The sequence below is a fragment of the Hermetia illucens genome, chromosome 1, assembly GCF_905115235.1.
Source record: "Hermetia illucens chromosome 1, iHerIll2.2.curated.20191125, whole genome shotgun sequence".
NCBI lineage: Eukaryota > Metazoa > Arthropoda > Insecta > Diptera > Stratiomyidae > Hermetia > Hermetia illucens.
Genome location: NC_051849.1, coordinates 49590881 through 49606602, shown reverse-complemented (window position 1 = coordinate 49606602; position 15722 = coordinate 49590881). Strand labels below are relative to the sequence as shown.

The following is a 15722-nucleotide window of genomic DNA, read 5'->3' as shown; positions in this document are numbered from 1 at the left end:
TATCTTCCACTTTTGAAATAGAAAAAAATCACAGGGAGCCATGTTCGGCGCGTATATATGCTGGCTGAGGCAAAATTCAGTATTTTCACAAAAAGCTCACAAACAGGTAGTGACGTGGGTAAGAGTATTGTCGTAATACAACTTCTACGAGTGGTGTGTTCTGAGCTTTCTCGGTGAATAGCTTCACGAAGTATTTTTTATCGCTACTTTTTATTCGTGATAGACTACCCACCACCACATTTTTCCGGATACTTTTTGAGATTGTTCGATTATTTATTATTCGATTTCATCATCAACGGGGACGCTAATTCAATTCCCTTAAAAGCTGTTTGTCGTCCTGGCCTACGTCATCGCTGCATTTGAGGCACGGACTGTTACGTCGTCCCTTTTCTGCTTAGATATTGTCTTTATAGATTTTCCGGGCATGATCATTCTTACTCATAAGGATTATGTTAAGTGACCCGCCCACCGCAATGTTGAGCCGGATTTTATCCACAACCAGGCGGTCGTGGTATCACTCATAAATCTCATCTTTATAGAGACTAAGGAATCGTCCATCCTCATGTAGGGGGGCCAAAAATTCTTCGCAGAATTCTTCTCTAGAACGCGACAAAGAGTTCGCAATTTTTCTTGCTAAGAACCCAAGGACTGTCAAGAGCATTGTCTTGTACAGTAAGAGCATATCCGACCCTATGGTGACACGTTTCGAATGAAACAATTTTTGTAAGTTGAAATATGCTCAGTTGGCTGCCAACAATCGTCCGCGGATTTCATCTACATAGCTGTTATCGGTTATGATTTTCAACCATAGATAGGAGAAATTTTCAAGTTGTAATATCTTATCTTTATTGTTCTTGTTTGACCAGTGCGATTCGATGTGGTTCGATCGTTTTTGGCGACGTTACCACCATGTACTTCGGCTTGCCTTAATGTGCAGCCCAAAATCTCGCGCCGATCGCCGTCTGCTCGATCTGGTTGAAATTAGACTGTGTATTTCGGGTTGTTCTTCCCACAATTTCAATATCGTCAGCGTAGGCCAGTAAAGAGGACGCATGATAGGTCACCCTGTTGTCTCAGACCATTGTTGATGTTGAATGGTCTCGAGCCTGCTACTTTTATCTGATCTCGCATATTGGTCAGTGCCAGCCTAGTCACTCTTACCAATTTCGTCAGGATATAATCCTCTGGCTATGCTATCATAGACGGCCTTAAAGTTGAAGGAAAGGTGGTGAAATGGATGGCCATATTCCAACCGTTTTTCCATCGCTTGCCGCAGAGAGAAAATTTCATCTGTTATTGATTTGCTTGGAAGGAAGTCCCTCTGGTAGGGCCTAGAAAGATAGCGGAGAATATCTTATAGTTGGTACCCAGCAACGTGATACCTCTATAATTGTTGCACTGCCTGATATCTTCGTTTTTATGGATGGGACAGGCAGGCATTGATTCGCTGTTCCACGCCTTTAGTATAAGTTGATGAAACGCTTGTGTCGTTGCTCGCTTCCATATTTAACCAGTTCGGCTGTAATTCCATCGGTTTTTGCCGATTTATGTTTTTCGAGCCGATGAATTGTACAAATTGTTTCTTCCATGGTTGGTGGTGTCAGAATTTGTCCGTCATCTTCAGTTGATGGGACCTCCAACTTGCCGATATTTTTGTTGTTGAACAGCTTATCAAAGTACTCAACCCATCGCTCGGAAATCAGATTTAGATCTTTGTCTCAGCAGGATGAGTATCGAAATGTATAATGCTTCATCCTGCTGGTAAAACTGTTGGTAAAACTTCCGCTCCTGGTGCGGTTGCTCTCTTTACTTCTCGAGTTCACAGACTTGTTGGTTCTCCCAGGCTGCCCTTTTCTTTCTGTGGAGTCGCTTCTCCACTCGACGAAGTTCGTGACAGGCCTCCTTGGAGAGTCGCATTCTTCCGTTCCAATGCTAGCTTACATTCATCGTCGAACCAGCCGTTCCGACTTTTTTGTGGCTGGGGCCAAATATGTTTGTGGTCGTATCAATGATAACGCTCTGCATGTGGTTGCGAATCAGCGATCATTTGTTGATGCTTCATTTCAGGACATTTGTTAACTGAGGTTATTGCGGAGGAAAGGTCTTTTTCCGACTCTGCAGTCTCCTCTATAGGGGCGTGAACGTTAATGCGGTTTATATTTTTAACGTTGCCTCGCAAACGCAGAGTGCATAGCCTTTCGCTCATGTTTTCAAAGCCGATAACAGCAGGTTTCATTTTTTGGCTGACTAAGAAACCTAACGTAACGTAACGTCACGCCGGTTTTCCGTGTAGGGTTGTCAACCCTACGTAATTCCCAACCTGGAGGACCAGTTGGTACAATTTGTTTCGTTTTTAGAAGCGGGAGACTCGCCTTCACTCTTCTCTGTTTTCTGTTTTTATTTAAGAAAACTGCCAGCGATCACAACGTGAAGGTGAAGATAGGGTTCGGTAGTAGAACTGTTGGTGTTGGCTCAGCAGGCGTTTCTCAGGTTTTATGCGCCATCGTGGGTACCAAGCCATGTTTATTTAGAGTCAATGTTTTTTTCAAAATCTCTGCCAGCAGCAAAATATCGAACTGATCGGTAACATTTACACCCTTCTTAATCCAATTTCACTTTAGGGATATTTTTTTCTGTACTGAAATAGATTGCTCCAGCTTATGTTTCTGGCAGCCTTACTCTATCCGAAAAAAAGTATTGTAAGTATTGACATCGGGGAGATGGTAAACGCGATAATGATGTTAGTAGTTGGAAAGGTTACCTGTGGTCAAGGAGTTATCACTGTTTCAGTAGAACGCATATACAATCGGTTTTCTATGGCAAGCAAAAGAAAGAAGCTCAGCATGAAGCGTTGCTACAATTTGAAGGGCATCAGAGCTATAAATCCCGAAAAGTTTTGACAGCCAGGCGTTAAACGGTCAACTTGTGATACAATGCTAAGGTGAGAGTGCCAGCATTCAGGAAAACACGAGTAGTGGCCGATATTAACAGCAGAAACGTCAAGTCAGTTTCGGAAAATAAAATATTTCTTCAAGTGTGATAGCGAGATATGTATGATTTTTGTTTTTTTTAACTTTTAGCTGCTCAGAATGAAAATGAATCAGATTCAAAACTGTATGGTCTTGGGAAAGTCTATGTGAACTTATATTTTATTATCGCATTGCAATACTCGACTTGACTCAACATGCGTTTCGATTTGTTGTCTCGGAGTATGATACGCACTTACGTAATATCTTCATATACGTTATATGTATGATTGCGTTTACAACTTCTTCGTTTTCTTTTTCTATGAATCATATTACTGTAGGATAAAACGACCCGTGACATTATCTGTCCCATACATAAAAAGGGAGATATCACGCAGTGCAGCAATTATAGGGGTATCACTGTTGCTGAGTAATATCTATAAAGTATTCTCCGCTATCTTGCTAAGTCGGATAGCCCCATACGCCCAGAACATCACCGGGCCATACCAAAGAGGCTTCACTCCAGGCAAATCAACAACAGATTCGATTTTCTTTGTGCGACAGGTGATGAAAAAATTGTTGGAATATGGCCATCAGTTGCACCACCTTTTCATCCATTTTAAAGCCGCCTATCACAGTATAGCCAGGGTAAAACTGTACACGGCCATAACAGAATCGAGTCGAGTCGATATTGGATTTGGTGCAAACCGGACGATTGGAGTGGGTACTTAAAATAGCATCTGCAAATCTGTATTCGGTTGCTGTTGACCATTTGGTGGAGCATTGCGTCGTCCAGGATTCGCTGTAATCCGCTCTGAATGACTTCGCGAGACGACCACACCCCTCCTCCACTGTTCTGGGTCTAGTGCTTTTCGGGCGACCCACTCGTCGATCATGTTTACATATTGCCACTTCCTTCTTCTGATCACATTGGTCACAGGTAACTGGTTTTGGTGTTGGGATCTAGCGCTGTTAATGCGTCGGGTGACATTCAGTTCGGTGCCACCTTCGGTAGGAACCATGCTTTTTAGATATACAAATTAATCTAGATAGGAAGAATGTTTATCTTGAGTCCGACTCTATTTGCCTCTCATTTCAACTCCCGAGTTGTTTGGCCATGTTGCCCGATGAGAGAGTAAATAGCTGTTATCAGCGTAATCGAGGTGTGTGAGGAAAGATGTCATAGTCCATTTAATTCCTCATGTTCTTCGGCAAGGCGGCATGAAGAAGAAGGAGAAATAATATCGGTCATAAAATGTGACTTTCACGGACTTAGCTTTAGACCCCGCTTTGAATCACAAATTCTTCTGAGAAGCATGGGTATCGTTTCCATAGCAAGCAAAAATTCGAAATCTGTAGCCCACAGACTTATATCCCTTTTAGTCGCCTTTTGTGATAAGCAAAAAATACCTTCAAGCATTTTTAACCCTCAACTCACAGAGGAGTGATTATCTCCGTGCGATAAAAATGCAATTAATTGGTAACGAATAATATTGAAGGCTTCACCTATCTCCCCAGACGCCGGGGTGTTACACGGTCATTCAGACTATAGTGACCTCTCTCTCGTACTTTCTCAAACGGGCTTGGAATCATCTTTGGCGGATTCGCATTTCGTGATTAGGGTAAAATTTGCCACCTACCTGCGCATGAACGCGAAAAATAGCAAAATTCTTAAGGATTTGCCACTGCGGTTGATGTATTTGTTTATTCTAGACGAATTCTTCACTGAAACTGTAATCAGTTTCAATAAAAACTTATGATCAAGATCAATTTAAAAACACGATATTTTATACTGACGAGCGAACACCGACCCGTTGACCTCTGGTCTTTCTAGACAAAGAGATCGCCCCCTTTTTGTTCTCTATAGCCTATCCCTCGAAGATGTGCTCTTGGAACGCTTCGTCGCACAACATAGTCAAATCTGTGATATGTGAAATGCAGAAAATTGGTAATGCTTACAACAGCGCAACAATAAGAAACACAGCGGAAATCGTCGAGGATTGAAGGAGTGCCGTATAGAAGACGATGAAATCTTGGTCTCATACGATGTAAAGGCACTATTTCCTATCATCCCGATGAAAGAATCCCTACAAGAGCTGGAAGAATGGATCGAAGAGCACGACTCCGGAGGGTAAAAGAAAGGCCAAACTGTATATTAAACTAACGGCGACATGTATGTGAGCAAATTACTTTACTTTTAGGGAAGTTTTCATGGCACGTCTAGAAAGGAAAATGGAAGAACAGATGATCAAACCTGGAGTTTCGTTACACTACGTGGCCATTGCAAAAGAGGGGGATAAGCAAGATATACTTGACCAAATTAACAAGTGGCACCCCAATATAAAATTCACGATGGAAGAGGAACGAAACGGTGGAATCCCCTTCCTCGACATCAAAATGCTAAAGAAGAAAAACCGCTTCGAATTCAACATATATTGGAAGCCATCGAGTACATGACGTATCATCGTCAACACGTCTAACCACTCGCACTACCATGAAGTAGTCGGCTACCGATCCATGGTGGCAGACTTTTGTCCATACTTCTTATCAAAGAAACGCTTGAAAAAGAAAAGTCATACATTGTGGATAAAGCCACTAAAAATTGATTTCGGCTGACTCTAATCCATAGCTTAATAAGGAAGATGCAAGATATCAAGGATCGAAATCGTCTAACAAAGAAGGCATCGAAGCAATAGGTTCAAGCAGGATTCACACGCTCAAAGTGCAATTAGGCAATGACCTAAGAAGCAAGAGAAAAAAAGCAGTATCTATAGGATGTCTTGCGATGATTGCCCATGTACCTACGTAGGGTAAACCAAACAGCTAGTCAGCACTCGTGTCAAGCAACGGGGTAACACAACATATCATTCTGCAGTCGCACGGCATACTGTAGAACATGACCATAAAATGGAGAGGGTAACCGTGTTCCAACAGAAGGTCAAGGGAAACAAATTGGACTCGACCCCTATGAGAGCTTCTTCATTGGAAAAGAGCCTCAGGAGCACCGGTTGAATACATATATGGGTACCGCGCACTCGTGTGCATTTACTGATACCATAAAGAGGATATGCAAATTAAGACATGATTAAGGCGTAGTCATTAAAATAATTAGATTAAAATAGTATATATTTAGATTAAGGACATTTCTGGGTTTGTTCTGCTGAAGAAGGCAGCAAGTGTCTGCCGAAATACGTATACGGAGAAATAAAGGAGCATCATTGACATAAAAGAAAATTAGAATTTTTTGTTTATTTGTTTGAAGAGGAAGTAGTCCTGGGTGCAAGGTAGGGACTGCATGGAGGGTGCTCCAAAAGCACTCAACGAAAATTTTGAATCTTCTTGGTTGAGTCAGCGATGTGAGAACGCACGTTGTCGTGAAGAAGTATTACGTCGGACGACAGTTTCTCATGTCATCGATTTTGGGGTGCGCGTCTCAATTTGGTCAGCGTTTTACAATACGCATAAGCTGCAATTGTTGTATGGTTGGAATGGGCATAGGGCGTCAATCACGCCTGCTTCAGCTCCCTTCAGGACTTTCCAAGAAGTTTGCACTCCTCCTCCATCGTTCCGCGCCTCGCGTTTGCCTTTTCCCAAACAACAATTATATTAATTTGAAGCAAAGGTGATGATTTGGTAATCAGAAACTGAGCCAGATTATTCTCTAAATTTTGCAGAACTGTTCTATAATTTGATTAAATTTCGCTCTTGGCTTGGTGAATTTTATCTAATATCGCCCAAACAAATTTGTGCTTCTATTTGACTAAGGAAAACACGTACTAATATCCGTTCCAGACGTTGACTTAAATTCACTCATCAAGAAACTAAATCAAATCACTAAATCAAAATTATAGATTTGTCCGCTACAAAATACATAAATACCGAGCCAACTTTCTGACTTTTATTTTACCGTAAAAGAACTCCAAATGCTAGTCAAGATGTAGTGATCATTCAGTCATGAATCAATGAATGTAAATGAGAATTATAATTTTTTTATTTTATTTCTTTTCTTCTCGTTTATTTTCATATCCATCCATTTTCTAAACAAAAAAATACAAAAATAATTTTCGCATTCGGTAATAAACTCTTACTACTTACTCGCTTTGTTTTTTTAACAATGCCATTTTTGCCATCATGGTTTCAACGCTTTTTACTTGTCGTTTGAAAACACATCCTTAATTTATGGGTTCCATATTGTGGTTGAAATAAAAACACAATATTTGTCTTTCATTCACCTTTCATATAATACTGGCTGTGACTTATTTGATTTACATTTTCCATTGCAATTGGCTTTCGATCACAACAATTTCAGTTTTCAGAGTATTTGAACGATGCCGTTGATTTGTAACAAAAACTGTTTTTGTTTTAGTTTTCTAAAATTTTCTAAAAAAAAGAATGATGAATTTTCATTAGCATAAGGAAATGTTATATTTTATACCAAAACGATCAGTTACCACTACATGAAAACAACTAACAAATTGCTTTTCACAACATTTTTCTCTGTCATTATTTGATAAATTTAACCTGTTTTTTGTTGTTTTACACATTATTTAATTATAAATCCCTCGTTTCAAATGAATATACACTTTATGTTATGTGCTTAAAATGTAATTGTTGTATATTTTCGCTTTGCGTTTGTTTCAATCCATTTTGGCCTTATTTCATCTGCGCCAACGACCGGATTCATCTAAATAAAGCGTTTTCGATCGTTGACTGAAATTGAGAAATACGATTCAGATATTCGGATTCCGCTTTTCGATAAAGCTAGCGCGGATTACTGCTTCAAGAAGTCGAAAGAGTTACTTAGTCGACCATTGAACTTTGAATTGGCAAAGGACTACGATTTTGAGAGTATTCAGAAGCAACAGCAACAGTTGGATAAGAAAACTCGTGACTTGATAGGCGAGAATCTTCTGGAGATCGAAAATACTTTAAAAGCCTTAAATCTAGATTTTCTCCAAACATATAACGAGTTGGACAAAACAGATTCCGCGGAAACGTTGTTCGACGAACCATTTACTCATCATGCATCGAATGCATCGATTCGTAATGGTGGGAGTTCAAATAAGATTCGAAATTCAGCCTTGAATTTATATAAAGGTTCATCTTCACTGCAATACGAAGGCAGTGGGGGAAGTGGAGTTGGAACGACATACAACAGTAATAAGTTAGATATTAATCCAAGTTTAGAGAAGCAGTTGCAGCAAGCTACTTCCTTTGTTAGCTCTCAGATCTATAGCGAACTTATCGATAAGTTAGATGATAAACGGTCGACAACACCGGATACAGGGTTCGCTTCACGCGAGACAAACAATTCGTCGCGAAGAAGCAGTCAAAAAAGTAACTACAGTCCTCAGGATACTTTCTACAGTCCAAAGGAATTCAATTTTCCCAATACAATCGATTCGAGGCCTTATATGAATGCTTCGAACACTAAGTCTTCACCGGTTAAAAGTATGGTGAACACAAGTAATAACTCCATTCATTCACACGTCCAAAATTCGCCATTGGGCGAATATTCCTCTTCCCGCCAGCGCTCAATGTCCTTTACAGATAACTATGACCTGAAATCGCCAGTCCTGTCCGAACCTCAAAATCGTCCAGTCCGGATAACGTCAAATTTCTGCCATCGCAGTCCCAACTCATTTCGCAACAAACCTCGTAATATTATAGCGTATAAGCCGAGAAGTATAAAAGCGAGGACTCTTCGAAGATTGAGCTATAATCCTATAATTTTGGATAGTAGTTCCTCGACAAGCAGTGATGAAGAGTTCGATCATAGTATAGCCCATTCGGAGTGTGATATTCGCACCAAAATGATGACTTCTGCTAGAAAACGCAGACAATATATGAACAGAAAGACTGCTCTCTCGGATGATCCAGCACAAAATAAAATTTACGGCTCAAACACTAGCATCAAATCCGCCCCTCAGTACAATTACTGCCACGACAGACGACAGAGATACGCTAATCCACCCGGCTTTCGTTACGAAATGGAGATAAATGAGAAAATATATGACTTTGGGGGAGGACGTGGTCCTGGCAACAACTACGGGGCGTCCATTCCGTCTGTTGGGCCAAATTCTCTCATAAAACCGCCCAGAGCGTTTGCAATGAATGGATCCAATTACGATGATGAGTTCCCTTACACAGAATTTGATGTCTCCAAACTCACGGGTAAAAGTCCAACAACACATAACTATTTCCATTCGACTGATAGTAAAGATGTTCGAATTACTCGCGAAGGTGGCACTCCGGCTAAGCCACGTCCACAGAAGCTGCAAGCTGGTCCGGCGCCTGGCTTCCAATGGCCCGAAAAAATAGCCGGATCGACAGTTAAGCAGAATGATTTAATGTGGCTGCAGCAACAAACCAAGCCCACTCCTAGTACATTATTTGATGTCAAACGTCCAGTTAAACCATCGTTTTCTAGTGATAGTTCCTCATCCGATGATACCGATGAGATTCCATTTACACGGGAATTCAATCCTCGCGTACCACCTAGCCCCGCTCCATGAATTGTGAATGATTTTCTAGTGAGTAGTTTGCTCTAGGTTGTTTTAGGTGACTAAAAAGGTCAATGTCTTTTTTCTGTGCTACCCTCGATTGAAAGTTCGTGTGCTGCTAAGTGGTGTAACTCCGAAAATGTAGCTCTTCTGTTTCATTTCCTACAAAATAGTGATGATTTATCAATGGGTTGGCAAACAGATAGTTGTAGTTTTTGTTTTTAAAAAAGATGTGATATTTCATCCACTTACTTTCCATCAATAAAATGATACACATAATATGAAATAATAATAAAAAGGTCGTTATTTTTATTTTTTTTATAATGAACTTTTCCGTATCTGAATCCAACCTCCCTTGTTGGTAATTAGCTGGCATCTCTGCTGGCAATTTTCGATTAATATCGATTCATTTTCTCTTCAGTGCACGATGAATGGTTTTGTTATTTTTAAATTTAAGTTGATCGGAGCTTTATTAGCTTTATTAGTTCCAAACGTTTCCTATTAGATTGGCATTTAGTGGTTGATATGACTGGTTTATTTTGCCGATCCCATTTGAGGCTATACATTACGGGAGCAGTTTTTTGGGTGGTTGTAAAGAACCTTTCGGTTCGGCCAAATTTGTTCAATTGCACCATAAATTTTCGTCAAGATGTTGGTAAACCAAACTCGCTAATGTCCTGTGCTAACAAGTGCCTTTACAGGATATTTCACGATATATTAGGAAAACCTTTCGCCTTCCTTATACCATATATATGGTGGCCTCGAGGAACCTAATTAGCACTGTGGTGTACCGTTTTAATCGCACAAACTTCTAAGAGTGTGATTACTGTGGGAAGGGCAAGTGGAATCCAGGAATCCAGCCGGCTCAGATGGTCAGAGTCAGCCTGTCGCGTTTACGATGGATATCGGCTTCCCCACCCTACAACAAGAGATTTCTTTGAGTCTCCAAAAATTTGTTCATCTGAGGCTTTCTTCCTTCTCTCCGCAACTTCAACGAGTCTGTCGGCGTGGTCTTTTATAGACCAATGCTTGTACGCATTCGCATGCCTCTGGCTCTCGCAATCAGCTCTTTTTATATCAGGGCCAAATCCTTCCCGACTTGGCGCAGGTGGTGTTACTTCATCTGTAGTCAGTAGCTGTTAAGTAGTGAGAGCAGATTTCGCCCTTGACAGTGACCAGTGGAACACCAACTGAACCCACCAAGGGACTACCAAGAACAAAGCTTCGCCTGGGCTCTTCATTTCCCTCTTTGCACCATATGCAATTTCACTGTTTTGTAAAGCTAAAAAGTGGCTCACTTGTGAAAGTGACTTCAGTTCTCAATCGGTATCAATATATTTTTTGAATCTGTTACACACTGTTTGACGTCTGTTTCTATGAGAGTAAAGGTTCCACGGAGTACCTTGTTTTATAAAAGTGTATGTTTACAGCGGCCTGATATATTCGGTTATTCTTCAAAGAAACGACATTTCATTCTTTTCCGCATTCGCCTCCTACCTATCTCGGCAAAATTGTCTGTATTTTCATATTTACTAGCTCATCTACTGACGAAAGCACTTCTCCTATTCAGCTTTTTTCCATGTTTGGTAATGAAAAACGTTTCGAATGCTTTTTTTATTGGAACACTCATTCCTGTTTGTTTGTCTTCAGGCCCTTATTCAGAAAAGATAAAACTATATGAAGGGTCGGGGAAATCTATTAAGGTTTAAACAAATTGTAAGACATGCTTTGTGAGATATTGAGATGAAGTTAACGAAACTTGGTAGTTTATTCATCATCATCAATGGCGCAACCACCAGGCATCCTGGTTTTGGGTCAAAGTCCACCAATTCGATATCTCTAACAACTGTCTGTTGTCCTGGCCTAACCTACCCTGGGTCAAAGTCCACCAATTCGATATCTCTAACAACTGTCTGTTGTCCTGGCCTAACCTACCCCTCTATCTAAGGCAACGTCTGCCACGTGTTTTTTTATCGTAGATATTGCCGCTTTCTGCACCCTATCATCCTCATACGGACTAAGTGACCCGCCCACCGTAACCTATTGAGCCGGATTTTATCCACAACCAGACGGTTGTGGTATCGCTCATAATTTCTTCGTTATAGAGACTGCGGAATCGTCCATCCTCTTGTAGAGTACCAAAAATTAATCGGAGGATTCTTCTTTCGAACGTAGCGAAGTTTGCATTTTTTCCTGCTAAGACTCGAGATCCCCCAGGAATACATGTGGACTGGCAACATCATTGTCTTGAACAGTAAGAGCTTTGACCCTATGGTGAGACATTTCGAACGAAATAGTTTTTATAAGCTGAAATCAGTTCTGTTGGCTGCCAGCAACCGTGCGCGGAGTTCAACGTCATAGCTGTTATCGGTTATGATTTTCGACCTTAGATAGGGGAAGTTATCAACCGTCTTAAAGTTTAGTTTCCTATCTTTATTGTTCCCATTTGGCCAGCGTATTTGATGTTGTTAGTTCTCTGGTTTTTGGTGCTGACCTTGCCACCATGTACTCCGTCTTGCCTTCATTAATGTGCAGCCCAATATTTGTTTTTCCGTTCCCAAAATGTCAATATCGATTGTGCCTTTCGCGTTAGCATCAGCATCGCGGCCGGGATACCGAATTCTCTCTTGACCGTGTACAGTTTTACCTTGGCAATGCTATCATAGGTGGCCTTGAACTCTGTGAAAAATTGCGGAACTGATGGCCATATTCCAAAAGATTTTCCATCGCTTGCAGCAGAGAGAAAATCTGATTTGTTGTTGATTTGCCTGGAGTGAAGTTTCTATGATAAGGGCCGGTTATGTTCTGAGCGTATAGGATCAGCGGTATCCCATCTAGCCAGATAGAGAAGAATATAATATAGATGGTACGGTGGTATCTCTGCTGAGCTGCTTAATATCCTGATAAAGTCTCGTTACCAGTCGCCAGGCATTGATTGATTGTTCCACACCTTGAGCAAAAGTTGATGAATCGCGTGGTGTAATTGGTCGCGTCCATATTTAACCAATTCGGCTGTAATTCCATCAGCCCCTGGTGACTTATGATTTCTAAGTCGATGAATTTCACGGGCTGTTCCTTCCATGATTGTTCATCGTCTTCCATTGGCAGGATCTCTGCCTTGTCGATATTTTGATTGTTGTCCATAAAAGTACTCAACCCACCGGAGATCAGATTTTCCTCTTTGTCTCGTCACTATGAGGCTTCACCCTGTTGATTTGTTGGTGAAATTTGCGCGCCTAGTGCGGCTGCTCCGTGCACTTCTCGAGTTCACAGATTTGCTGCTTCTCCCAGGCTTCTTTTTTCTTTCTATGAAGTCGCTTCTCCACTCGACGGAGTTTGTGACAAGTCTCCATGCATGTCCCTTCTGCCACTCTGTAGGAAAGGTCTAAGATCCTAAATATTTTTATACAAATGGAAGTAGCAAATCTGCAGTGACTCTAGGTGCAGCGATAAATAACTCTGCAGGAGATTGTCATGGCGGTCTTCTACTTGGAGGAGATGTCCGTATCCGCATGTTACGGTAGCTGACGATTTCATCCATAAGAGGCGGAACCGGATGTGATACGGTTAAGAACTCTGGTGAAGTATTCTTATCATCTTTTCAGTTGCTCGTCATCATGGATGAGAAGTCGACCGTTAACGCCCTTCACAGTACCACCGAAAGATTTGCGACCACATGCAAGTCCTTCGTGATACTGTATACACTTCTGAAATCATTGTGTTCTGCGGCATCTCCCGCTTCTCTGGCCAACGTAATTTCCGAAAATTTCCTTTTTTGACGGTACACACTACGCTGAATCTCTCAGGATTTCACTTGCTTATGGAGTTCGAGCTCATCAATCCTGCGAGAAATGGCGGCCTCAACACGCAAAAGAAAGTAAGCGACCATCAGATGGAGATCCCTTTCGAGGTTTATGTCAGCGGCTCTCTTATTACACACTCCCAGGAGACAATTCGTAAGTCTACTGCTGAACGAAAAGTGGTCGATCTAATCGCTCCTGGGGTGTCGGTTAGTTAGTTTAATTTATTTTACTGGGGGCAGCCGCAGTTCCGAGCACTCAGGCCATTATTAGGCCCATTGTAGTATCCCCGTAAATCGCCTATTCAATGGCTCCCCGCCTACGGCGTTCACAGGCTTCAGCGAATCTGAGAACATTGTCCAGAGGCAGAGAGTGTCCAGATTCTTCATTACAGAAAACCTTATCAAGGTGTCTTCGTCTGAGATCTGAGGAGGTCGGGCAGCTGCATAAAAAGTGCAGGCTCGTCTCCTCCTCACATTGGCTGCACATAGCCAAAACCACCACCCCAATCTTTTCCATATGGTAGTTTAAGGAGCAGTGCCTCTTTAAAAGCCTACTAGGGTTTCATATCCCACTTCTTAATGGACAACAAAAATGCCGCTCTGGCGACCCCAGGTTCTTTCACAAGGATTTTCGCCTGCCGGCAACAGTTCAAATTTTTTCACTCGGCTGCGTGAATCTTTGCAATTTTACCCTTCAAAGTAGACTTGACAGTAGTGGATGGCCGGATTCCAAAAGCTGGTTCTGGCCCCACTATTGTGCATCCAGCCCCTCGGCGAGCCAGTCTGTCAACCTCCTCATTACCAGCGATGTTTCAGTGCACCGACATCAGGAATGTTTCATTCAGTCGGTCAAGTTTTAGCAGCACTTGATGACAACTCCACACCAACTGGGTTGATATGTCGTTGCTGTTTAATGCTGATAATGCCACCTAACTGTCGCAACAGATTCGAGTGATGCGACCCCTCTATTTTTGTTGCAAACCTTCTTCTGTTGCCAGTGAAATGTCATATATCTCTGCCTGGAATATGGTCGTCATTTTCTCAAGGGGTCGGGCGAGTTCCATAATCGGATTCCCCGAGAACACTCCCCGCGCCCGATCCGACCTCCATGACGTCGGTGAAGATTATTAAATCTGTAATCTAAAAAGACTGATGGTCATTTATCGATCATTCTTCTCTTTTGGTGATTACGACAGTGTATGTCTTTTCAAAGACGAATCTGGAAACCATAGGATCGGCCGGCATCAGAGCTAACGGATGTTTGTCAATTAATTTCCAGATAGATACATGACCGTATGATTGGCTGCCTTTCCCCGCTCCAATGGTGTCGAGTATACATGCGTCATTGGTTGTTTTCTGTTTCACCTCGAAGTGAATGGGGGGTAGATTTAGAATAGCTTCAAGTGCCGCAGTCGGTGTAGTACTCATTGCTGCATTAATATGGAAGTTATTGAGCGATAATTGAAAATTACCCTAAATTTACGCAAAGTGTGAGTCAGATAGACTCAAAAAGAGCAGTATGGAGTGGAGGAAAAAGGGAAGGCAGCACCAGTGAAAGCCAACATCTGATTCACAGCTAACAACGTTCTTGAAGCAGACTTCTCCGATCGCCGCGGCATTTTGCTCATTAATTGTTTGCATGAGAAACGTTCAATCGATGTTACTATTGTGAGCTGTTGGAAAAATCTAAGGTTGTATATTGGTGCATGAGAAAAAACCAAACAGTTCGCGATGTCATTCTCCCTCATACTACAGCTACAACTAAATGAAATGCATTGCATTGCATCTTCTCTACAGCCCGTCTATACTTTGGGGGGAGTAATTTAGAAAAATATGCCACCGGTTTGTTTGCCATTCCGCCAGTCAAACTAAGAGAAGTGAAGGGTCCTTTTGTAATAGTTACAGTGACAAAAACAACTGCCACCAGGGATAATCGTTTTTCCTTCAACCCTGGTTCATGATACTCTAGTTGGGACAGTCTACTTCCATTGTTAGAATTTGGTTTCATGGCATCAGTTCCCAGTGAATAATACCTCGAATATTCCTTTAGATACACAATAAAACCTTATGAGGGTGAAATCCTATTCTTGATATCGATGGAAGTGTTTTATACTTCTTGTAGACGATTCCGCGAGATTTAACATTTTTGTAAAGAACCCACTTCTAATTTCCAGTGACCAAATAGGAAAGAATAGCTACCGATTTCTGGGTATGGTGGCGTCAAACACAATTGTTCAGGCAGTCTTCCTTGCTCCTGAATGATAACTCATAAGGGAACCCAGGAATCCATTTCAAAATATAACCCAAGGGTTTGATTCTTGTTTCTACGGTCGTACGGTGTGTTTAGCAATAGTTAATTTATCCTTCTCCTACAATGCCAGTACCAATGCTTTCACGCAAACGATAAAACTCAAATAATAATCTTTGTTGAGAGTTTGGGCGGATGGAAGG

At 41.5% G+C, this 15722-nt stretch overlaps 1 protein-coding gene across 2 annotated transcripts in view; it reads left to right on the top strand.

The window, feature by feature from the left end:
* LOC119661387 (activated Cdc42 kinase-like) overlaps positions 1-15722 on the top strand; it is a 71671-nt gene that overhangs the window by 41707 nt on the left and 14242 nt on the right. The window contains exon 12 of one of the 2 annotated variants that reach the window (XM_038070709.1): positions 7661-11408. The exons of the other annotated variant lie outside the window; for it this stretch is intronic. Within the exon in view, the coding sequence (XP_037926637.1) occupies positions 7661-9481 (1821 nt within the window). The 3' untranslated portion in view covers positions 9482-11408. Of the gene's footprint in view, positions 1-7660; positions 11409-15722 lie in introns of those variants that run through there. 2 annotated transcript variants of the gene reach the window in all.